This window comes from Xiphophorus couchianus, chromosome 1 (genome assembly GCF_001444195.1).
Source record: "Xiphophorus couchianus chromosome 1, X_couchianus-1.0, whole genome shotgun sequence".
NCBI lineage: Eukaryota > Metazoa > Chordata > Actinopteri > Cyprinodontiformes > Poeciliidae > Xiphophorus > Xiphophorus couchianus.
This window is the reverse complement of record NC_040228.1, coordinates 13,866,074-13,892,242: the sequence shown is the minus strand read 5'-3', so window position 1 is coordinate 13,892,242 and position 26,169 is coordinate 13,866,074. Positions and strand designations below refer to the sequence as shown.

At 39.6% G+C, this 26,169-nt stretch overlaps 1 protein-coding gene across 2 annotated transcripts in view; it reads left to right on the top strand.

Moving 5' to 3' along the window:
* The first annotated feature begins 9,672 nt into the window (after positions 1 to 9,672).
* cpne5a (copine Va) overlaps positions 9,673 to 26,169 on the top strand; it is an 83,961-nt gene continuing 67,464 nt past the window's right edge. For both annotated transcript variants that reach the window (XM_028018777.1, XM_028018771.1), the window contains exons 1-3: positions 9,673 to 10,492; positions 25,088 to 25,128; positions 25,988 to 26,034. In XM_028018777.1, coding sequence (XP_027874578.1) covers positions 10,383 to 10,492; positions 25,088 to 25,128; positions 25,988 to 26,034 — 198 coding nt within the window. In that variant the 5' untranslated portion in view covers positions 9,673 to 10,382. The remainder of the gene's footprint in view (positions 10,493 to 25,087; positions 25,129 to 25,987; positions 26,035 to 26,169) is intronic.

Genomic DNA, 26,169 nt, shown 5'->3' with positions numbered 1-26,169 from the left:
CCAGAACATCACCCAGCCTCCTCCATGTGTCGCTGTAGGGAATGTGTTGTTTTCTTGGCATGCTTCGTTTTTGGCTTTGTGTACACAGAGCTGATGTGCCTTTCCAAAAGGCTCCAGCTTTGTGTCATCTGTCCAAAGGACACTCTCCCAGAAGCTTTGTGGTTCGTCACTAGGCAGTGTGGCAAATAGCAGTCTCGCTTTTCACTGATTTGCTTTCCTCCTTGGTTGTCTCCACTCCGGCTCAAACAATGACAGACTGATCGATCTCACACTGGCCTGCCTTGATCTCAGAATTCACCTTTTATTTGGAGTCCAAAGGGCCACATAAAAAGCTATGGTGGACCAGATTTGGCCTCTGGGCCTTGAGTTTCATGTCACCAAACAATGCAAATTACTTGTCACCCTTTAAGTAGGCCGACTGACTGATTACAGACTTGAATACACCTGTAATGATAATTAAAGAACACACCTGAGTCTAACACGCCCTTACTGTCAAATTAGTTTCAATATTTTTGGAGGTTCCATCATTTTTGTTTGGGTTTGTTTTATCAATAAGTGTTTTAAAATGATTCTGTTGAACCACATTTTAAAAGCAATGTCTGATTTTCACTGGTTAATTTTCAGTAGGTTTTTATTTATTAGTTTTGTGAGTTTCAACTTCTTCCACTTATAGTGACCATTGTGGGTTTTTCAGTCGTTAAATGAGGGTTACCAACAATTTTGCCGTGTGTATATCACTCCTTTTCAAAGGAGTAGCATCTTTGTAGGTTATTTCTGCAGAAAAGCGCGGGGCTGTCAGTGGCTGTCAGTAGTGTGTTGCTTGGGTTTGACATTTTAAGTTTCTGCGATCATTGAAGACACTGGGACATTTTCTCCTCATTGAAGCAGGATCCTGTCAGCATTCAAGTTAAAAGAGGAACAGGCTCCTTTATGTCTGCGCAGATGTACGACTTTTCACTGAGTATTTTGACTTTTGTAGATAATTGTATATGCTGCGATCGTCTCAATCCTCTTCGACGCCTTTCCCTGCTGACCTCAGGTGTTTGCCTCCCATTTTCTGCAATTTAGCACACCCCTCTAACAGTTTAACGTGCCAAAATCATTTTTCTGGAGTATGACACATCTTGTGAATATGTATATTATAATTTCCTCTTTGGAGCTGAGAAGTCCTCTCAGGGCTGAGAGTAAATGGCCTGAACAACAACAGTTCTCTACTATTGTCAAAACACTCAGAAGTTGACCCATGTGATGCAGATTGGAATCAGTTTTTGTGTTGGCCTATTTTACATGTCAAGGGAAATGGTAAATGCATGCAGAGAAACTGAAATGTGAACTTTGTTGTATGATTACAGCTATTCGCAAATTGTAAGCGACTTTGCAACAAACCCCTGTTTTCGTGCAACTGAAGTTGCTGATGCAATCCTCCTCATCTGTTGTGTTGCACAGACAAGAGCTGGCAGTTGCATCAAACCACAATAACCACTGACCCTGCAGTTAGAGCGAACAATCTTCAGAGTCTTTGGACAAAATTGGAAGAAGGCTTTAGGGATTTATTTATCAAAAAAAAAAAAAACTGCTGCTGACTGTATTCAGTCCATCAATCATGTGCTGCTTTTTCTCTGCAGTAATCCTTGTACTGAGTAGGCACTTTCCAGTATGCTTCATGTGTTCATCAAACATAATGTGAGTGGATGAGACTCGCACAAACTCATTTTAAACACGATTGAATGCATGGCAGACAACAGCCGGGCTCGCAGGCTCAAACCTGCACAGAAACAATCGGAGCAGCAAAGGGTGACAAAAACATTTGACAAGCAAGACAAACGCACCCCAATGAGCTGCCACAAGGATGATGGCAACTAATTAGAGAGTTTTCTCTTCTGCTCAAGGGGTTGCTTCAGAGCTCCATGAATATGCATACCATATGAGCGCGAGGACGGTTCGATCTGGGTCGGGGTGCTACTTGATGATCCATCATCTAAGAAGTGAACAATATTATGATGTCCTCTCAAGAGGCACTTAGATGTGTTTGATATTAACTTTTCCAGATTAGGCCTCTAACACGTTTGGCCTTCATGGGGAGGTGGCAGATCCTGCTGAATGACTTCAGTCTTTCTGCCATAATCGGAGTGATGTAATGTGATGTGAGACTGGTCTCGTATTTCAGAATAAAGTCCTACAAAAGCACTGGGATAGTTCCAGTACTCTTTAACGAAGTAACTGATGACAAAAAGAGCAATAATATAATTACTGATACATCTCCTATATGCATATTTTCTTAATAATTATGCAGAAATATTGTTGCCAAATGTATTGTCACAGACAGTGGTTGCTTTGTATGGCCTTTCTGAAAGAAACGCAATTAAAATGTCAACATGATTGAAACTAAACATGCGCAACACGTTTCAGTACGTTACTATATACATATGTCAACACAAACAGCATGTTTACTGCAACGCTACAAGACATTAGTGTTGAGTTTGGTAGCCCAATGGTTACATTTGTGTTAGTAAGGGTTGATGCTGAAATAACAGAATTAACAAGCAAATACTAATATGTACGAGCTTAACATGTTTAAAAACCCAGGAATCAATCAATTTTATTTATAAAGCAGCTCAAAGTGCTGCACAGAATTATGAACAACATAAGGTATGAGAAAAGCAACATCAACTTTTCATTGCAGCTGCTGTTTGTTACATTTTAGTAATGTAACAATGTTTCTACGGCAACACCAATGGGTTTACATTGTTTTATATCCGTAGGTTTTATGGAGTTAGAAATAAGTTTGATCACAGTTTAAATTCACAGCGAACTTTTGTAGCAGAGCGAGTCTAAAGGGGAAACTATAATTAGATCATGTTGCAAAGTCTCAATTACGAGACTCGATAATACGATAAAACTCAAAATATGAGAGAATGCTGCGTTCCAAACACTTTTCACACATAAAAAAGGATTTTATCTGAGTGATTACTTAATTCGGGTTTTTGGCACTTTCATATTCCTCAAAATAAAACCATTTATTTGCATAAAATTCTATGCTGTAACGATGGAGGTTTAGTTTTCTTTCAGTGCTTAAACGTTTATGTTTGCTTTGACTTTTTCCTGCTTTGACTTCTGGGATTCTTTTCTCCAAGAATCCTGACGATTTTTAAGAAACTAAGATATTTGTTCATAGTCTGTGACTGCACAGAAGCCATGTTGCTTAATCTCCATCCCATGATGAAGGAATCCTAAGCTGTTCAAAGGCCAGGAGTGATTCTCTCTGAGTCTGAAGTTCAACAGATTCGGCAGCAAATCTCGAGACGTTAATGTCTCAATAGTTGTACCCCCCTTTCAAATAATCTGCGTGTGAAGCAGTCAGGAATGACAAGTTTTGGTTTCCGCAGTCAGACTGAGATATGAAAGTGACGTTTTAGCTCCACTTGAGACAAGTTGGACTTTCAGGACAGAAATATTCTTGCTGATGTTCTCTTCTTTCTTCAGAATCCTTATAATGAAATGATGCAGTTAGTAAAATGCACACAAATAATCAGACCGAGGACTGAAGGTGGTTGTGGCACAAGGATCCCCCATTAGATGTAACTGTGAATTACAGTGCAGTATTTGGACCAGATGTGTTCAACAGTACTTTTTACAGTGAACTATCAGCTCAGAGATGGACTTTGTTACAGTAGCGCTTCTTGCATGGATGCTGTGTGAGCAGATCCTAGGTGTTTTTAGTGTTTTACAATCTGCCTGTAAGGCACTACGGATGGAAATTTGCATATCCAGGCACATTTAAAAGATCTAACGATGCCAGTTAATTTGGATTGAAGTCGTTTATTCTTAAAGTAACAAACAGAAAATTATTACTCTCTCAGAATTGCGGTCATGATCAATTGTTCTGTTTCCTAACTTGAAGTTTTCACTCGGATGATGGAGAAGTGGAGACAGCACAGTCCTCCTCCTCCCCACTGTCACAGCTGCCTAACCAACAGATATGTCAGAGGATATGAGAAAACCCCGCCATTATTTTCCTTTTATTAAAATGTCCCACTATGTCTTCCTATCACTTCCAATACCACATGGGAATATTGAAACATTATACAATTTTTTGCATGCGTGACAGCTTTCAATAAATCCGATGATTTGTTTCTTTTCTCTCTCTCTCTCTTTTTAGGAATAAAATTATTTGAATGAATTACCTCAGCATTTAAAAGCAACCGTCGGTTTTCAACACACGTAAAACGTTTCAGGCGATTGAAGTTCTCAGGAGAAAATCTGAGATTTACACCATGAAAGGATTTTGTCTCTGAATTCTGCAGCTGCTTTTATTCCAGGCAGGCAGAGCAGGTCAGAGACTGAAATACCTCCACTGTGCTCTATAATAAGGAATGTCCCCACTTCATGGGATTGTGAATTTCTGTCTCAACATAATGAACTCCCTGACAGGGGAAGTAAAACAGGGCTGTATCCTGTCACTGCTACTGAAAAAAGAACAAAGAAAGAAACACACCTCAGAGTTGTGGTGCTGATTGCGGGGGATGGCTGCCAGAAACCCATTTACTGGTGTTCAATCAATGCAGCAGCTCAGCCTCTGCACCACATACAGTACATGCATGCACACATACGGGGGGGGAAGTTAGCCTCTGAGATTCCTTCTTGCGGCGGTCAGATCTTACCTCGTCTCCGACACACGGAAGATGAATGAGCCAGAATCCGACACGCTTCCTCCCTGAAGGCTCGGCAGACCCAGCTCAATTGGACGGAGTAGTGGAGCAGGAATGGTCTAAACACCATTTCTCAGTCGAGTTCAGTTGTTCGTTTGTTTGGTTATGTATGACTTGAGAGCTACGGGCCAAGCTGTACTGTTCCAGAAGGGATTTAATGGTCCCAGTTTCTCTTTGGAGAATCAATAGAGCTGACAAACTGATCGGATGACAAATGAGTTTTTAGCTCAGAGGGATTTTGGTTCATGTGACGGAAGGAGGAAGGAAATGTTGCTTTCATTCATGCATCAACTAAAGAAAAAAAGTTTTATAAAAATGTCCACAAGCAATTTTTGCTTTCATTTTGCATTTCAAAGTTTACTTAGCAGATGACACAACTCAGACCTGAAAGTTATGAGATCACAGTTTTTATGTTTTGAACTATAGTGACGTTATGGTAAAACACTTACTGTTTTATCCCGTATATGTTTAATTGCAAGGCAAGGTTTTGATGTCTACCAGTAATAAATCACTTTCTTTCCCTGAAATACATCAAATAATTAGACACTGGTGTAGATTTCTTTTAAAAAGAACTAAATATTTAGAGATGTACTCTAAATTTGTAGCACATTTATTATCAAGACAAGACTCACATCACATTTTACCAACAAAATGGCTGCTCATCACAGAGGGTCATTAACTTGTTTGACTCAGAAGCTCTAATATAGAAAGGCCAACATAAGCGATTGAAATTTGTTTCTGTAATTTGCTTGTGCCTTCTTTAAATATGAGGACTTTTAAAGTAACTAGCATTTTATTACATGTTAAAGGAGAAATGACCGGAGGAATTTTAAGAACAGGTTGAAATATTACAATTACAGTCAATAAACAGCACAAGTAGCTGAAGTGGTTAAACCTGGACATGGAAAACATGAAAAAAGGAAAATTGTTCTAAATTGTATTGAAGGAGATGAAAATGATGTTTTCAGACTTTTTCATTTTTATAAGGTTTTATGAAAATGTTATTTTAAATATAAAGAACATATATATATATATGAATTTTGCTTAAGTGCTCTAGACATTGTAAAGAGAGATCAACCAAAAAACATTTTACTATGTTTTGATTAATCTGGTACAGTGAACCACAGAGATTCACTGTGCTGAGCCAAAGTTTTTCCAAGTTGTGCTGTTTGCTATTCGACTTTTTTGGGGATATTTATATGAACATTTCCTATCCAATAACATTCCAAGGTTGAACAGTAGGGTTTTATCTATACATTTAGGCCAAAAACCCAAAAGAAAAGCCAATATTTTCTTCATTTTCTTTTGTTTGAAGTAAAGATGTTATAATATTGCAACACTGTGTCTCACAAGGCTTGAATTTATTGCACAGAAACAGGACCCAGAAGAAACCATTTCTTTGTTTTCTCTTATGATATTGAGTCAGCTTTTTGGGAGTTTCTGACACCTTCTCTTAAACTCTGTGTTGCATTATGAAGGTTTTTTTTCTCTGATGAAAGGAAGAGCAACCAAGATTAAATGTGTTGTTTTTTTTATATCCATTTGACTGACTGTCCTTCAAAATGTTTGTTTTTAACAGAGACATTGAAAAGAGCAGCAGAACGCAAACATTCCCCTCATAGCTGCAGCCATTTAGAAAATGTTTCTTTCCAGTATTTTTCTCCAGAGCACATTTGGAGTGTGTTGCTTCACAGATGTTCACTTCAAAGTAAGATGCATGAAATGCTTCCAGGCTGCTCAAAAAATAGACGTTAAACTTCCTGGAGTGCTTCATCTTTATTATATGGCTTTTCACAAAACCAGGAAACGCCAGCAGCGTTTCCTCTCCCCGTCTCTCAAAATGTTGCCCGGTTATGTCACAGCGTTCAGAGACAGAGCAGGCACTCAGGTCCTTGTTTAAATAAACGCAGGACAGCCATATTAATGTGCAGGTGAATTTTTTGAATTTCTTTTTGCTTATTGTGTTCATAACATCCAAGAGCATCACCACCCCTCTGATGACTTACTCTGTTACAAAAAAGAAGAGAAAATAAAGAAGATCCCGCTGGTTAAATATAGAGGACGCTTCTTGACTTTTTGCTTACTCTTTGATGCTGGCGGAGACCTGAAGGGTAAAAGACGGAATGAACATGAGGCTCGCATTTGTCAGGTGGCCAGAAGAGCGCAGCTCTGGATGAATGTTAATGTTTCCCCACGTCTGTGGAATATGCAAGTGGGAACTTGTTTGCACGAATGTCAAAATTATGAACTTCAATTTGGCGACAAGAAACATCAAACGTTAATGTTTGTGAAAGGAGCACATTCATTGGAAACAAGCCACTTTGTACTTAGCACGGGTCGAAGTGAGGAATTCACTTGAAATGACGTTTTACTTTTACAAGATCTTTTTGTTCAAATTAGGGAATCTGATAATAGAAAAATATAACTCTGCAGTGTATTTATCCTACCTCAGAGCCACCATTATTAGACATTATTGTTGAGTAACTTTCTCTAAAACATAGATAAATTAAGTTTTTATTCCGTCTTTTTAGCTTGTTTGTGCGTTTGATACGACTGGTTAAGCTTTTATCTTTACTTGGAAGCTTAAGCCTTGGTAGATGAAATCATCAAAGTAAAATATAGGGTAAAAACAACTTTAAACAACCTGACGGAGCTTGATACTGCCCCCATCTGGACAACTCTCCATTGCACTCAAACAGGCAAAACTGACAGAGCCCTCCCTCAGTCTGCGTTTGAATGTACAGAGTCCCCTAACGCAAATTGAATATTAATTTGTTTCTACCTTCATCAAAAATTTTAATGTCTGAAAAAGGCTGAAAAGGTTTTAAGTTCTCTCTCTGCTACTGTAATATTTGGGGTGATGGTGTCGATGGCGGCAGGGGTTCATCCTGCAATCAGTGGATCTGATCAGTGGTTTGATTCCCACTCCATCCATCTCTGTCGTTGTGTCCTTCAGTGTATGAATGTGTGCATGAATTTAGTAATAAATAGCGCTGTAATGTAGAAATTAGTAAGTGAATGCTGTCTTCCTGAGTCCGTCAGCCAGACTGACATGTTGTTGTTTCGTACGGCATAGATTAGTTTTTACTCTTTCAAGACTGGAGAGCAGACATTAGAAGCACATATAAGGAAATGTTGGAAATCCTTTTGTGGATATTTACTTTTCTAATATCTAGTTTAGGCATAAAATGAAATCAAAATAGTGTACCGCATAATAATTAAGTAATACTGCACAACCTTTTTGGTATCTTCCTTGTTTTAGACTAAATCAGAGCTGCTGGAGTTCGCCCCCCATGTGGTGTTTTCCCTTTGCTGATGTAGAACAGGTGTGGGTGGTATCACACATCACAGCTTAGGCAGAACTCTCTCTTTCACACACACACACACACACACCCCGTACCTACCGAAAGGGTTCATGCGGCTGTAATTACACTTCTTCCACAGCTATAGGAAGCAGGGTGGCTGCGGGTGGGAATGAAGGAGAGCGGCTCAGCAGGCAGCCAGGAGCAGTACGCTGAAGGGAGCTCAGAATCAACCAGCCAAGGGCCGCCACCAGGCCTAATTACAGAGCCAACATGAATAATAATAAATCAGTGCTCCGTTGGTCCGAAATACGCACCACTCTCTGCCATGTCAGTGTTGGTCTGAGTCAGATTTCCCATAATGCTTGCTGTGAATCTGATGGATAGCCTGTGGCACGGATCACATACAGCTTCTCAGGCTGCATGTGTATTTATATGTGACCTTTGTGGGCGTTTGTCTATATGAAACTTCCACATGTGACAAACTGAAGCATCTGTGTCTATTTGTCTCACGGTCATGAGATGCTGCTGCTTGGATTTTTCTGTTTGAGATAGATAAATATACCAGGCATAACATTTTAAATTGATCAAAAAGTGATTTTACTTTGATTTCAAATACTCCAATTGTATTATATAATTGAAAAACAGAGCGATAAATCTGAAGCATTTACAGCTACTTTAAGATTTCTCAGAATATTGAAATATTGATTCAGCTGCATGTTCCTCTGTAGATTCTCTGTGGGGTTCATTTTTATTTACTAGTCGAGTAACTATGGTGGTCATTGAACCAGCTTTTGGTTCGCTTGGCAGTGTGAGCATGTGCCCAGACCTGCTGGAAAATGAATTTTTGTACAGTTTGTTACTGGAGGGAAGCAGGAAGTGCTTTAAAATCTCATGATCATTGAATTAAAATAAATAAATAAATAAAAAATAAAAAACAACTTCATATTCTTCTTCTCAAAGATAAGAATCCTCTCATGTTGTCTCCTGTTGAGGAAGATGTAAACACACATATTGATGTTTGTATGTGGAGGTTGTGGAAGCTTTGACTCCAGCCTTGAATCACGTTTGGAGAATCTCTGTCAAACTCCAGAAAGTGTTTTGCCTCACAACTCCTTCAAGGCTGCAGTCATTCCTTGAATGAGTGACTGCAGCCTTGACCTGTCCTCTTTTTCACAGAAGTTCTTCCTTCCACTTATTTAATTAATACAGAGTTACAACTTTCTGTGAACAACCAGCTTCATTTGCATTGATATTTTGTGGCTCATCGTACTTATGGAAGATGCCAAAGGCTGCTGGTGGCGACTGCAAAGTCATGATGTGGCTGTGACGTTTAAGTAATTTCTCATTTATCTCACATTATAGTCTATTGATATGAATTACCATCATTTTCCAAACCTCCGTTTTATACTCTGCTGATACCTGTATGATTGATATTGGAGAGAAGAACTTATCAGTGTGATGCTCCAAATGTGTTTTCTCTGTCAGTCATCAGCAACTTTTTAATCGAAGCTTTCTTGCTTTATGCGCTTTAGCACATAACTACAAGCCACAAGCTTGTAGTTACTACAAATTTAAACTACCACGTAGTTAAAATTTTAATTGCTCTTGTGGCGGGTGGAAATCTTTCTCGCCCCTCCAGTTTACTTAGTCGGGAAGACTGGCGAGATAAAGGAGAGCTGAGCGTGGAGCTGCAGTGGTTTGAGGAGCTGTCCAGATGCTGAAACAGCACCATGCAACCTCTCACTTCATTTTGGGAGCTGGTTGTTGACGGACCGGTTATCTTCGGAGCGATTTTCAGATTTTTTTGAGGGGAGGTATTAACTCACGAAAGATGGGTTTATTCTCAGAAAAAATCTAAAAGCTGATTGAAAAATATTCATCTCAACTGCAAGGAGATTCAGAAAATTCTTTTTTTAAATATATATATTGATTTTCTCTTAGAGGCTCATCCAAGTAATTTAGAGCAAAATTACGATCAATTCGCCATAAATCAGTGTCAGCCACAGCTCTGCATGTAGGCTACAGCTGGAGAATGCAGGCAGGAGGGGTGGAGTTCACTGCGTTTACTTTTCAAAGCGCCTCGGTCTCAGACAGAAGGAGCTCATTCTGCTGAGTTTGAACTGATGGATCCCGGCATTTGATCCTCACGTTGCTTTTAAGCCAGTCGCCTCGCAGCCGCTCCCACCGCCGCCTTAATTAAACTTTCCATGCTGTTGCCCGTCCGGCGGACCGCATCCAGGAGGTTTGTCTGGACCGCGCTCGCTCCTGCTCCCTTGGCTGTCGCGCTCCGGTTCTCCGCCCTCGGCTCTCCAGGTCCAGCGGAACTCACTCACACGGCCACAGGAGCTGGCCCGGGTCTCCCGCACGCATGGAGGGGGACGTAATGGACAAAGTGGAGGCCACGGCGACGGTCTGTGACTTCGACCCCATGAGTGGAAGCATCCCTGCCACCAAAGTGGAGATCACAGTGTCCTGCAGGTGAGCTCCGGCGGTGCTGTTCGTGCTTGTGCGCTTGGAAAGCCGCCGCGCGTTATGGTTACAATACACTGGACCGAATCCCTACAAGGTGTAATAAACAGTTTATTGTTGAAACTACTGCGTGTGTTTCACATTTTAATGAAAACGTATTAAAAAGAGCAGCAGTAAGGAATTTAACACAAAACCATTTAGGATTACAACGACGTCAGAAAAGAACGCCATAATGCGCATACAGAAAAGTAACATTAGCGCTAAATAATGGCGCTTTAATCAGCTTTGGATTTGATTTAGTGAAACCATACAAATCCGTATCATTAAACTTTTATTCATTGTTTTTGTAGTTTATCTAAAAAATATCATTCGGATGATACTCCGGGCCTCTGTTTAATTACGTTACCTTGTGCGTTGCAGTGGCGCGCGTCTTGTCGCGTGCCAAGCGCGCAAAACCAGCCATTCTTGAGTGTAGTGAGCACACCCGAGAGGTTTCCCCCTCTGAGACAATGCCAAAGCAGATTGTTACAAAGACGTCAAAGATGCGTCAGCCATTTTAACCTCATAAAAAAAGAAGAAAAAAAAGATTAATTTGAGCAGTCGTGGAAGAAAAAGAAAAAAACCGGCTAAGTGTCACTTGGGTAGGGTGGGGCTGCAGGTGGAGAGGTTTGACTCGACGACTGAACAGTGTGCAAAGTGAACTAATGTGTCTCAAGGAATAATAAAACTATTTGGCTCTGCAATGTTTCTACGGTTGTGCGTCATTTAGCTCTGATTCACAATGTTCCGCTCTCTGAATCTCCTTACTGCGCGCAGTGTTGCTGCTATGTAAATGAAGGAGGAACAGCCACAGGCGAGGGATTCATCTACCAAACACAAAGCATGAATTATTTGACACTGTCTCTGTTTGTATATTATTGACTCAGGCAAAGAAAAGGTTGATTCGTACAAACCAGATGTACAGTATATATACAGTATATATATAAAATATCTTTAAATCTGTAAAGCTGGTTAGGAATTCATTATATATTTTACCTCATTATAAAATGTATTCCAGTAAAAAGTTTCAGGTGCGTTGAGGACCAACAGCCTAGATATCTGGAATTTGATTTGTCTCTTCCCCATGCCAACCCAAAATTAATCTCTCAGTTCTAGCAGGTTTATATTGACTAGAAGAATAAATATTAATGTTTTAGAGTAGCCAAGGCTGAATGGAAATGTGTGAAGAGAATCTAAACATGAGTGTGATGGCAAGGAGGCCTTTCAAAGACTGGAGCTCTTCCCCAAACATAAATCGTCCAAATAATTCAATGGAAACAAGCAAAGACTTTATCAGCAATTAGAAGAAAGGCATGACTGCAGTAATGTCAAGAAAGGTGCCTTTAATGATGACTGAGAAAAGTCAAATAAATGTTAAGATGCAATTTTTAGATCTCAATAAAACAGACAATTAGTTGTTACTGACAGTAATTACACCTGATTTTATCTTTTAAGAGATTCCTGTTAGAAACATTATACAACCTAAGCATTGTGAAACTCCTGAAATTCCTGGTTTTTGGTGTGTCATAAGGCTTTAGATGGCCATGTTTCTCCCCCTCTGACTGTAAACCAGGAGCTGCTCTGTTGGCCTGAAGCTCCACTGTTTCGTATTCAGTAATTTCCTTCCGAACCAAACCACTTCCTCCTGGACACAGTGTGATAGAGAGGAAAAACGAGTCCTCCTTTCGCTGGGTCTTGAAACACCATCTGCTGAAGACAAAGACTTAAAGTCTTACATGTTCTTCTTTGTGACTTGTGCAGATCGCTACAGTCCACCCTCCTATGTCGGCATCAAGGATCCAGATTTGTGCAGACAGCTGAAGAGCTGAACAGATGAAGTATGCAGCCATCAACTTTGCAGGAAGTCTGCGTTCGGTCTTCCCTGGGAAGCATAGAGAAACAATGGGCATTATGGGCATTACGAGTGAGAGAGGAACAGGCTCCACAACCCTGTGTAATTGATTTAGTAAGCCTGAAAGCTCAGAGATTGCAGAGCACATGGAATTGAACCGTGCCGCGCTGCCCTCCAGGGGTTCTTATAACCCTCTGCCGATATTGCAGCAAATCCAACCCCCCCTCATACCCTCCTGACAAACTAGAGGGGCCGAAACAGACAGACTCCTTATCAAAACAAGCGCATATCGCTATGATAGCACATTGTTACCCGTCTGTGCCTCTGATTGGTTTTACTCGCAGGTCAGCCAGTGAGCCGTACCTCGAGTGTCAGCATCAAAGCTGGAAGAACGACACTCCAGTGCGCTGATAAGATGGCTCTTCACACTCAAGTGGCCCCTCTTCCTACGTATGCCTCACCAGAGGGTCCAGTTTATCGGGTTTGGGCCGGTGGCCCCTTGGCACCTGACCTCACTTCTACAGTGGCGCTAAGGAATGTGCTCATTTGTTAGCATTTCAGCAGCTTTAATGATTTAAAAAAAAAGTTCTCCATGTGGTTTGCCACTTCATGTTTATGAACAAAGCAGTAAATGTGGGTCCTACTCGATTGAAGGAGGCGGCCTTTCTCTATCTCAGCCCGCCAGACGGTCTCAGAGTTCCCATGTACAATGGCTTCAGGGAAACTGAGGCTTTGCTTTAGCTCTGCTGCTCCACTGTGAAGCACCCTTTTAGCTATGAATGTTACAAAAACGGTGCCAGAGTTTCACTTAAGGAAGACATTTCTTCCTCTGCCTCACTCTGGCTGGCTAGATGATGCACACATGTACATCCTTCTGATGATTGAAAATTTAAACTTTTATACTGAGCAGACTCGAGGAAAGGAATCAGAGCAATAAGCTTGAAAACTCTTTGTATTAACGACAGCATTAGGTGAGGATGGTAGATTGTCTGATTTTTTACACATTAAGGGAAAGAAAATATATTAATAATTCAATAAAAAGTTTGGGAACGATGCGCAATCATTTGTTTTCAATGCAATAAAATGACCAAGCACCAAGGCCACAGCCTGACACCTTTTCCTATCTGTCGCCTTAAAGGTGTTTAAACACACAATCAGTTTACTGCTGAAAGATACAGAAGCTTCAGCTCGGCCTCCCACCTGAAATCACGAACATGAAACTTCATCAGCGACCCCCGCCATTTCCAATTTCACAGAGATGAAGATGCCACGTCTTGATCTCTGGCGCATCGCTGGAGTTACCTTCAGCCATTCAATTTGTGCAAAAAGATTGGTTAGTGTGGCATCGCGTCGAATCGCTGCATTCCAAAGATGAGGTTCGGATCTACATTAACTCTGCCAAGCCAGCCGGCGCTCCTGAGGGATTTATTACCTGCTGAGACACACAAAGAGGTCACCTGAATGCTTGTGTCCTGATACAGAAGCGCTCCGCAGGCACATGGGGCCACTGATTGCTGTTTCCTGGTATCTAATGAAAGCTTGTGGCTTGCTTCTTGATCTCTACCTAAAGCAATTCCTGTTGCAGAGATGGGCCGAGCTAATGAAATCACCAGGACAATTAGGATGTGTGGAAACGCTGCTCAAACTATGAGATGCTATTTGAAACAGTGCATTGAAAAATCGGAATTTCCTTGCAAATCTTCTCACATTTTGGCACGTTACAGTTGCAACTGCAAAATATTTTATTGGGTTTTGCTTTTAGAGCACATTGTTGCCCATGCTTGCTGCATCCAATACACCTGCTAACAGGAATTATTTTGGCTTTCTGTCAACAGTCAGTGCCTTTTTATCTTGCCACTTTTCTGTGACTTCTTCTCTTTTCCTTGCCCAGTTTTGGTGGATGACCTTGTGATGCAAAGCTAGGCATGTTGTTTTATAATGTGCTCCAAAACTTCTGCATAACTTTATCTCTGACCTTTCTTTTGTCAGAGATAAAGTGTTCCTTGGTCCTAATGATGCTGTTTGTTCACTAATGTTGTCTAACGTAGTGGCTTTCGATCCTGGACCTCAGGACTCACTGTCCTTCATGTTTTAGACGTTTCCCTGCACGAGCACACCTGAATAAAATTAATGTGTTACCTCCTCAGCGTGCCATTAGGTGTTCCAGAAGCCTGGCAATCACCCATTTATAAAAGTCAGGTGTGTGGAGGCAGGAAAACACCAGAGACATGCAGGTGTGGGTCCAGAGAACCAAAATGGAAAAGCACTGCTCTAATGGAGAAGCTGTACATAGTAAGACCACATTACACACACGTGTTATTTATTTGCCTTTTAGGTGGTATCTGAGCACAAATGGTTGTGCTGGATCTAATTTAGGGCAACATTTAGGGCACATTTCTCAGATGTTTAGTTTTAAATCATTTTGAGAATCGTTTCATTCATATTTAACAATTAAGCACCACTTTGTATGTGGCTGTAATCCAACAAAATGGGGAAAAAGTCCAAAGAGTATTAATACATTTGCAAGGCACTGTATGCTGTGTGATGAGTGAATCCTTTATCTGACTGTGCTGATAAAAATTTTAACAGTGCTGCAGTTATGGTGTTTTTAAGGATAAAGATTGTTGCTCTTATTCAGTCTTGGTTGTCCCCCGTGAGCTGTTTTTTCTGGTTCAAAATCCCTTTTATTTCCCCCCTGCAGACAGACAGTTTGAGTTAAACTAGTTTGGATTGTGCAGGAGTATAAAATATTAATGAGCCCTCTTGAAGAAAGAGAGAAGTTTCAGTTTTCTGACTGACCTGGGGCAAACGCTTGGGTTTTATTCTATAGGGCCAGTTGTGTTTGTGAATCCTTTGACACATCTGCTAGGAGGATCAGGCCCTGTGAGACACATGAGTGTCAAAAAGGAGCAATTTTTTTTTTTCCAATTTCGGGAGCGTTTTGATTTAAACAGGCGGGTCTTGGAGGCCGGCGAAGCGTATAATTATACATGCACTCATGACACGGTGAAAATGAGTTTGGATCCCAGACGCTGAGTTTCTGGTGGCGTCAGGGTTATTAATATCTTCTCGTCCGGGACACATGGCAGCACATGTGGAGGCCATGGAAGCACAATGATGGACTGACAGAGCAGAGGTTTGAACCACTCCGCTTGCTGTCCATCACATTTATAGGAAGTTTTTGTGAAAGGCGGATACATTTATAAGCCGGTACATGAGTAAGAGATCAAATATCCCCATGTTGCTTGGAGACATCAAGTCTGAATTTGTCACTATTTTCAAGACGGCCAAAGGGTCAGCAGAGTCTGTTAGAAGATGTATGTGTCAGGGGCTGGTGGCAGATTTGCACAAGCAGAAGCAGCCAGTTTAGTCAGGTTTTGACACACTGTTGCATATGCTGAAGGTCTTTTACTGGTTGACAATCTTAGCTGGAGGCCAAAACAAGCTTTGTCAGATTGGAGAGCTCTGTTTGATACATTTGAGTGGACATGTAGCCAAAAGGGAAATTTTTGCCCCAGTGGATGGAAATGTGTCTACAGAGTGGACCTATAAACAGCAACGTTTTGTTTTCACTGTGGGGAGAATACTACATATCTTTCAGGGAGTGACTGGAGGTTATAGAAAAATGTGAAATGATTCTTGAAGCAATGCGCCACATCGGATTTGCTCTTCCAAAATGTGGTCTTCTGGTAATTTTAGTCACTTTGGAAACTGGGGTTGTTGAAATACGAATAATTTGTTCCTTTCCTTTTTCTTTTTGACTTTTGTACAAATGTGATACACATTTCTTGTAAAACTGCTTCTCTGCTGATCAAAAAGTCAAGAAAATCATTAAAATACAATAGAGGAAAGCATTACTCCTAGCTTAGCTGTAACGTTTACTGAAAAAGAATTGTTTGACACAAGATATGACTAAGCATCATATAACAACCAGAATCAGAAACAAAATCATTTTTACTGGCATAGATTGTGGACAAACACAAAGTGCCTTCACTTTCAAGCACACAGGCTACAGATGTACAGTAGAAATGTGGAAACTTTGTTGGAAATAAAAGTATGTACATGTATTTGCAGCAAGTTTAGAATTTTGAGAAAGAAAATAGGAGGAATATTTATGTGCACAAATACTTATTTTGTTTGCACATTAGTGTGGAAGACCATGTCCACAGTGAAGTATGGTGGTGGCAGCATCATGCATGGCTACTTTTTGTCTTGGAATCTAAAATTATGACGTTACAAATGTGTCCGTTTTTGTTCCAAAACTGTGAAAAAAAAGGTATCAGAAACCAAAACAATGAATCCATGAGCAGAAAGGTTTTGAACTTGTCCAGCTAGAGTACAGAGATAAATTTGACAGATGATCTGACTCTGGAATTTAACACCTCAAAATTGGGCCTCTGTCTCTTTAAGAAGTTCTTGCTCTTTCTGAAACTCCTCCTTCATGAAGTCATGAACAGCATTTCACTTTTAAGTAGGTTGTATGATAAACTCAGCAGATACACATTTCCGCCAGGTCTTTACTAATTGCTGCTGGCTAGTCTGAAGGAGCCGAGTGAGGGGAATCATGGGGGAGGGCTGCTCTGTGAAGCAAAAGCTTGGCTTGAAGACTGTGGCTCTGAGGAGGAGCTTTGTGGAAAAGGTGGCACTTGGTGAGAGCAAGCATTTAGGCACCCCTTGATGGTTGCCATGGGAGACTAAAGGATTTTTAAAAAATGCATAAAAGAAACAAGGCAACACTCCAATTATGTTTTTGACAAAGGAATATCATAACATCACGTAAAGCTAAAAAAAAAGAGTAAATTTTACAGTTAGAAAAAAGTTTTGTGCAACATTTATTTATCATAATTTTAACTTTCATATGTAGACTTCAGCAAAATATATTATCATTACAATTTTGATTGTTTTTAATCGCTTCTGGCACAGAATATGGTTCCATTTTGTTGCTCCACTAAAGAACATACTGGTTTTAGCTGGTTAATTAGTTGGTCTGTCTGCCTCCAGGCTGCTCTAAAGAAGTGAATCTCAGAACATGCCAGCCTTAACTTTGAAACAGTGCTATCCCTGTAAGTTGGGTTGATTTACCTCTTTTAGCTTTCAAACTCTCACAGCGTGAAATATTTCCAAACAGCCCAAATCATCCCACTTGTAAGTGAAGGAAAAAGACAGCAGCCCTTTTCCAACTGGTGTGTGGAAGGGCACAGCTGCATTACTCTATGCTGCACACAGCTGGAGAAAACTCGAGTTTCACACTTCATGTAGCGTCTCACTGAAGGATAAACCATATGAAAGGCGTGTTGGAAGCTCCCCTCTGTTTTAAAGCCACAACTTTATTAAAAAGCTTGTTGTACCTTTTTGTTGGAAGGAAAAAAGTTCCTTCTTTTAGTGACTATTTAAAAGTATTCACACATTAAAAATGACATGGCAAAGTTTAGGAATTCATCATGTATCCGTCGGGGGGAGATGATGACTTTTTCTGTGCACCTGGAAAGAGATTTGAATTAAAGTGTGTCTCTGATGGCTTCACACATAATGGGAAAATCAAATTTTTGTTAGCTTCAAATATTAATTATTAGTTGTATAAAAAACAAACAAAGCTGTTTTCATATTTAGCACAATTTACATCTGGACCGGTATCGTTTTAAGCCATAAAAAATGTTTCAAAAATGTCAAAAAATATGTTGTGCATCATTGGTGCCAGGATTGTCTATATAATGAACCGTCATTTGTTCAGAGGGAGCTAAAAGATGAGAGGAAATGGCTTTGAATGCACAGAAGAGTCTGTGCACAGCGCTGCACCAGCGTTATAACACCCATATCAAACCAGAGAGCTTTTCCTTCAGCTTTCTCTCCACAAACCCAGACCTGTCACCGTGTAATTAGCAGTAATATTATTCTTGGGTCAGACATGAATTCCACACCAAAACCCCGTCTGAAACTGAGAAGTCACAGTGTAGGTGCATACTCATTTATTATAACTAGCAGAACAGCAGGTTTATGACGGGGTTTCTGTCACTGCTGGTGAGATGGCTGCCCTGGGAGCGCTCTGCTGCAGGAATTGCCAGCCTTAGAGATCCCTGGTTAAATCTGAATAATTTAACAGATGGAGAAGTAGAATAAGACACCTGGCCCCTTCCCAGTGAAAGTTATTGGTGTTCTGCTAATGGAAAGGGGCAGAACGGGTTTGAAATTTGATGAAGGCTCCAATTTTGTGCTTCATAAAAATACAGCATTAATCTGAATTCAGACGTGACACAATTGTGGGAATTGGGGTTATAAGACAACCAGAAATGATTTCCAGGCATCAAACACAGCCATACATCAGAGTGTACCAGATGTTCCCCTGATATATTAGCTTTAATCTCAGAGGTGATACTTCTTACAACATCTCAGAAGGCTCTCTGCGTTATGTGTTGCAGATATCTGTAGTTTTTCAGAGTTCCCATGTGAAAAACAGGATGTTTCTGGCTGTTAATGGGATTTTTATTACTTCTAAAGGGGTTGGCCAGATTCCCCAAGAGTTTATACAGCCACTGTTTGCTTTTTTTGAACGCTGACCTCTAAGGACTGCTTCGGGGTGCATAAGACGAAAAGGTTGACCTGTTGACCCTATGAAGCTTGAATGGATAGACAATGTGTGTCCTCAGTGAAAGCAAAGACGGCCTTAAGGCAGGGGAGTAAGTGAAGAGTCAGTCGACCTCAAACACCCATTTCACTTTCTTCTTGCTACAGTTTTAAAACCAATCTGGTTTGAATGGAAATAAAACATCCTGCAATAAGAGTGAGTGTAAATGAAAAGCCATATAAAGCAGCATTTACTGTCACTCTCTTAAAGAGAAGTAATTTGTTCTCTTTGTTTAAGAGGGTGAATGTATTTCCAATTATTTGATTCCACCGCAGTTGATGTCAGAAAAACATTTCCCAGTTGTTTTTTCGCCAATCTTGACACAGTTAGAAAAGCCTGTAAGAATTTATAGATAAGATTGAAGATTACTCACTTATTTTCTATTACGCTTTACAAATTCAAATTACGCCGCCTTGGTTTAGCTGTGCATGCTCTATAGGCTTCCATGATAGCCAATACAGGAGCCATTATTTAAAGTGGATATGATTTGTAAACAACAGTTAATTATATTGATATTTTATTCCTACAGCACTGTTTTGCTTTTAAGTCCAACTTTCGATTTGAGCCCAAACATCTTGTGGAGAAAAAAACCCCAATGGTTTTATTGTTTTAACAAAAGCATTGAAATAAATTCCAATACATTAAATGTAACTAAAACATTTTTAAAATCTATGTGTTTGTATTTTAGTTTGATCAGACCATGAAAGGGGTTTTTTTATTAGTAATTTCTCACTTTCTGTTTCCCTGAAGCGTAAATATACTTTTTAATGAAATCAAAAGATGACTGCAAGACTTTGATGAAATCAACATGTTTACATCAATTTCAGTCATTCTTTGCATTTTTTTATGTCCCTTTTTGCAAATAAGTTTTTAAGAATATAACTTTTTTGTTAGGATTTTTATAGGAAGCATCAGTAGTTTTTTTTTTTTTTTACATTTTTAGAATGAAATTATTTCTTTTACTCAAACACATCTTGACAAAAATATAAATCCACCTATTTAAATCCCAGATAGACTTTTCTAGTCACAGGTCTGTCAAATCCTCCACACAGCATGGTGTGCAGACCACTTTTAAAAACATTTTCTAAACAACTGGTCAGTGCTCAGGATGATGGGATGCTCCCTTTGCATAAGTCTAGTTGTAAAATTTCCTCACTACTAGATTTCAGTGTTATGATACCACAGCTCACTGTGGCATCATAATAAAGAGGAAAACATTGGGAAAGACAGCAATAAAGCCACAACGTGGTAAGCAGTGTAAAATAATAGAGCAGGTTCAGCAGATGTTGCACAAAAGTTGCAAACTTTCTGCAGAGTCAACAGCTACGACAGAGTGAGCAACAGAAAGCTTCATGAAGAAGTGGAAGAAGAGATGCATACAAGCGTGGCATCAACAAAGTGTTGGATGCAGCGGTGTATGGCATGTCTCTACTGAACTCTAAAGTAGCCATGACATTTTCTCTGGAGCGATAAATCAAGGGTCTTTGTCTGGCGATCCAGTAGATGAATCAGGATTTAGCAGATGCCAGGAGATATTTAACAGTTTGGAGATGGCACCTTCCTCATCCAACATGACTGGGCTGCAGGACACAAGGCAAAGCCAATAAAGACATAGATGAGAAAGTTTGGTGAAGAAGAAAATAACAGAGCCCTGACCTCAATAGGACACCTTTGGTAAAAATCATAGTCAAGACTGTGAGCCAGGGCTTCTTATCCAACATTAGTGTTTGACCTCACGAATGTAATTCTGGACAATTTGTCAAAAATTTCCAGAAACAACCTAAAACTGTTAAATGTGGTTGAAATCATACAAAACCTATAGGATCAAAAGGGAAATGATTAAGATGACACCTAAGTTCATAAGATTATGAATAAGTGCTTGCAATCATTCACAATCAGCATAACGTCTAACTTGAAAGTCTTCCAGTTTTTTTTTATTGCTCTGACTGTCTCCGGTCTACAGTCAGAACAATAAAAAAATAAAATAAAACCACTTTAACTAGCAAATGGGGTCAAGTTTGATTTCCCACTGGAAACAGGAGCAAGGAAAAGGAGGTAAAAAATATATTTCAAAGCTCACTGCAGCAATTTTTCCTCAGTAAGTTAATCTGTAACTGTAATTTAAGGTGGGTTTAATTTTAGGCTTTTGGCACATTTTCAGCAGGGGTGCCAACAATGTGAAGGGCGTTAAACTCTTCATCCATCTACTACAATTAAACAAGCCTTTCAAATGGCGTTGAGGATCATTGAAGTCTAGCAGCCTTCAGCTGAAGCATGCAGAGCTAATCAAGCTGACCAAGGAATTCATTAAAAGTATATTGTTGTTTTTTTGTCTCAAGTGAAATTAATTTTAAGTATTGATTTATTCAACAAGCAGTTATGCAGAGAGCTACTACCCATTGAGTGCACAAGTTAATAGGAGAGTTTCAGCGGTTTTAGCAAACACTAAAATTTTGGAGTAATAGAAAACTTTACTATTTTCATTAAGTAAGGTTGTCCTGCTAATGACAAGAATGGCATGGCCCGAAAGAAGTCTTGTCAAAGAAATACGTTGGGAACGAGAAGCTACTGTATCTATGTAATTATGTTTGCCCTACTTTCAATGAGCCTCATTCTCCATCAACAAACTTCTTGTGTAGCTTTGAGGATAATGATCTTTTCTTATTCCACAGGGGATTCCTCAGAGGAAGTAGTTAACGTTTTGAAATATGCAGCCTCGCTTTAGTGAGAGCAGATTAATGCCAATAGTGATCCTCAAATATGGCCACTCTGGCCATGTGCGCAACAAGACGCTGGATTTAATTTGTACTGCTTTACATAATGAGCCGACTTATAATTGCTTCGTGCAATAAGGTGTTGAATGTGACCAGGCATAGGTGCATGAAGGTCTAATTGGATGTCATGTTTTCCTGCTTTCCTCCTTTTTAAGTGATCCAGTCTCTGCTTTGGGAGATGGGCTAAAGAGAAAGGTAATTGTTTGGCGCTAATGGACACCATACAAAAACAGGTGGCCACAGAAAGCCATTAAATCACAGATAGTTTTATTATCTCCACTGATAATTACTCTGACAATTTTCCAACTGTTGTCAGGTCAGCCCAAGGCTAACACCCCAGCAATGTTGCATCTGTCCTGTCTCTCGTAGATCCCTTAGTCAGAAGATCTTATGTCCAGGGATACAAAATTACACGCACTTGGATTCAGTCCCAAACTCTCATCTATATTCATTGAAATCCCGCAGTCGCCTAAAGGGACAGGGATTTATTTTTTTTTCAGCTACTGTGCATTTGGTTTATTTATTGCCCACTGCTCACAATCAATTATCAGGACCAAAACTCATATGTGTGTGCTTTCGCATTATTATACGTGGAAACAAGATTACTGTACCATGAGGGGAAATGTCTCTAGTTAAAATGTTAAGTGAAATGATTGATTATCGAGCAGTTTCATGCTGCGAAGCTTCTGCCTGCAGCGTGCTTTTATATAAAAATATAGCCTTATTAATTGGGACAACAATTTTTTTTACCCTGGCACCTATGTACAAAACAATTTAAAAAGAGGCAAAAAATGAAGGGAGGAATAAAATTTATACAAACTGAAGCGCTCTGCCACGGTGCTACATGTCCATTTCCATCTCAATCATTTAGTAGATGCTTTTATCCAAAGTGACTGAGAACAAAAAAATATTCAAAGTTTGTTCCAGTAAGAAACTCTGGCATGAGTACTGAGTGCTGCGTTTACAGAGTAATAGTCAAACCGCTGCTGTAGCAGAAGGTGCAGCTTTATCATGTTAATTTAAACATTAGAAAGCATGTATTATTTTTCCAAATAATAAAATCTGAATGAATGCTCATCGTTAAACGCAAAAATAAACAACTCCTAAAATCACACTACACAGTTAAACTAATTAGAACGTTTTTTTAAGATTTCCAAGTATGTTGTACTGGTGTCACAAGAAAAATTACTACAACAGATACAGAACCAATTTGGTTCATATCTACTGCAACATGAAGCTGTTACTCGCCATCTAATTTAGTTTTATTAGGCAAGAAGAAGAATCAGTTTCAATTGGAGATTTAAAATGTCACTCTGGTATTTTGAGCACGATTAAATAAGTCTATGCCCACCAAGCACCAAATTAATTTTCTCCGTAGAAAGGAGAAGTTCCATCATTACCCCTTTTTAGGCAGAACAGCTAAGGATTAAGTGGATCATGTTGCAAAAGGTATGCTGAAAAAGTTTTGTTTTCATTGTAGGTAGCAAGCGTGTCTGGAGAAGAAGCCTCTTTTATTTGAATCTTTTTTTTATGATTGTTTTCTGCCGACTGCCTTCAAAAACATTTAAAGCATTCTTTATTGTCTCTGGTTTCCGTGGATGCACGGTGCGGGGCTTGTTTTTTTGAGTGTGTACCATACTGCTTTGTATAGTGCGATCAATCTTTGTGCTGTTTTTGTGGAAGTTTTTTTTTTCCAGCTTTTTGCCTTGAGGCAAGAGCCAATAGATCATGGGGCTGCTCCCAAGGTTTGTTGCAGTTGAGCAATCCAACAGAGAAGTTGAAGACTTAATCTGGTGAGACATTTTGTCTGTACATAATAAATCACCAGCATAGCCTTGACTTTAAATATACTATTACTTTCATAGGGAATATCTGTTCAGCAAGTATCATTATGATGTGACATGTGATAAACAAATGATAAAGTTAAAAAACAGCAGTGGAAGCTATTGATGCATGCAAGAGTTTACAATTTATTGGAGAAAATGAGAAACTGCTACCATGATGAGCTCAAATGACTAAATATTGTGAGAGTTGAACCAACAGTTCTTTGATTAGAGAAATGTACAGTATAAAAGTTTAAGTCCTAAAACAGCTGCTCTCATTTACATATTCCTACAATTTGACAAAATGAATCAGAAATTAATTTTGTATTTGCTGCCTTTTAAAGCACGTAAAGTAGATAAAAAAAGTAAAATAAAAAATTACTCAAATTGTTCAAGTTGACCGATGCACATAAGCTTTAATTTTATGAGTCAAAGATGACGCCTGTGCTGTTATTTCAGCTACTTAACTGTTTGGAGATCTGAGAAAAAAAGTTAGAAGTGTACAACAATGTTGGAGGTCTCTTCTATTTTGTATGTAATCAAGTTAATGACGATGAAAGAAGCGTACGTAGCCAATATTGCAACAAGGAATCTGCACTGATGATATCCCGTCTCCTTACCAGCACATACACTTATAGAGTTGTTGTCAAATTTACCTTGAGGGAAAATATCTAAAGTTCGGAGCCACAAAATGCAGGGTATTTCCTGCTTTCATTCCCAAATACGGTTGCATCAAATGACATCAAGATGAGTGGTGCTAACATCAAGTCCCCAAATCAAAAAACACCAGTCATGAAAGTGTTCGTTCATTATCTGCCTGATATTCAGTGGAGTGGAAAACAAGCCCACATGAAGAAACAATTGCTGTGTTTTTTTAAACAAAATCGCCAGTAGCATAGTTGTAGAATAAATTTACCTCTTGCATTGTTTTTAATTTCATCTTGCTATTTCTCCTGCTGTTACACAGTGAGCAGGAGGGTAAGCGATCAAAACCCAACTAGACTCTGACTTACTATATTACGCTCAGTATTTGCATTTTAACACTTGCCTGAAGGAACAATATTCAAAATAAACACTTTGTCTGCATTTTCATTAGGTTTCGTTGGATTTTCCAAGTATTAGAAGTTTAAAATTGAAATTGTTGGGGAATTTTGGTCATAAGCTAAAGATCAAGTTGAAGACTATAATTTACAACACCTTCATTGTTACACATCTGTCTGTTTTGTATGTAGCGCACACCTTGGTGTCCTCTCTGTCCTAACGTCGGGCTTTCATGTGCTTTTTGGTCTGCACACTTGGAAATGAAATTTCAAGGGCAGATGTGGTTTATGTGAACCAAGTGTTATTGTAAAGTACTACTCTGATTGATTTTCAACATTTTGTTGTTATGCATGCAGGAGGTCTTTTTAATACATATATTTTTGTAAACATGGTTTCCCACATCTTTTAGCAGGCTTATATACAGTATTTATGTGTTGGTTTCCTCTCTTGCAGGAATCTTTTGGACAGAGACACTTTCTCCAAGTCCGACCCATGTAAGTTCTCTTTTGCAACAACTATTGTTTTGCTTCAGGTAGGAAATGTTTGGCGGGAAATAATTTATTGGTGCCTCCTCTGCTTTTACATTGCATTCCTCTTTATTTTTGCTAAGTGTTAGCCTCATCCGGTTTACTCTGTTGTTTGAAAGTGTTCCTTCAATAACTGCATATCATTTGCACAGTAATGTGACAACCTTTCTGTGCTGTGAGCTAAAGTACCATAATGCATGCAGGGTATAAGCAGCAGCCCGTGAATACAAATGGCTATCTTTTGGGAAGAGAAACTGGAAAATGTCATAAAGGCAACATTTTTATATTTTTTGCCACTGACTACAAAATGGAGGAAACATTTTTCATAAACCCTTTGTGTAAATAAGCCTTGGGGAAAAAAGAAAAACAAAAACATCACACTCATCCCAATTTTTTGTGCACACCTGCAGCTGAACCTGAGGCTATATGCCGGGTCACGTCACTTCCACCTGCACCAGCTTCAACACGAAGCAACAAGATGAAATCAGAAGAATCCCACCCATTAGGACACAGTTTCTCTGATTGCATAGCTTACAGTAAATTGTGCTCTAGGGCCTCTCAGTCTTATTTTGGAGAGGTTTTCCTCCCCCCCTAGAAGTGGATGTCAGTCAACATTAATCATCAAGTCTGCTACTTCATTATGCTGTCAGGGTGTGGCAGGATAATTAATGACAGATGTCAGCAGAGAAGGAGCAAAAACAAACACTGTTTGTGGATTCGCAATGCATTTTCAAAACCGTTCAATGACAATTAATTCCTCTGTTTTCTCTCTCTCTCCACCTCTCTGTCTTTCCCCTCCTGTTTCTGCCCCCTCTGCTTATCTCAGTGGTTGTGTTGTACACCCAGGGCGTGGAGTCTAAACAGTGGCGAGAGGTAAGAGATCAACAAGACTCAATCAGCCCTTCTCTTCTCCATGACAGGCTGTTTTCTGTTCACAACCCCTTTGTCGCCCCCTCTCCTCCTCCTCAAGGTAAATATTCTGTGCCAATCATTTGTGATCGATTGACC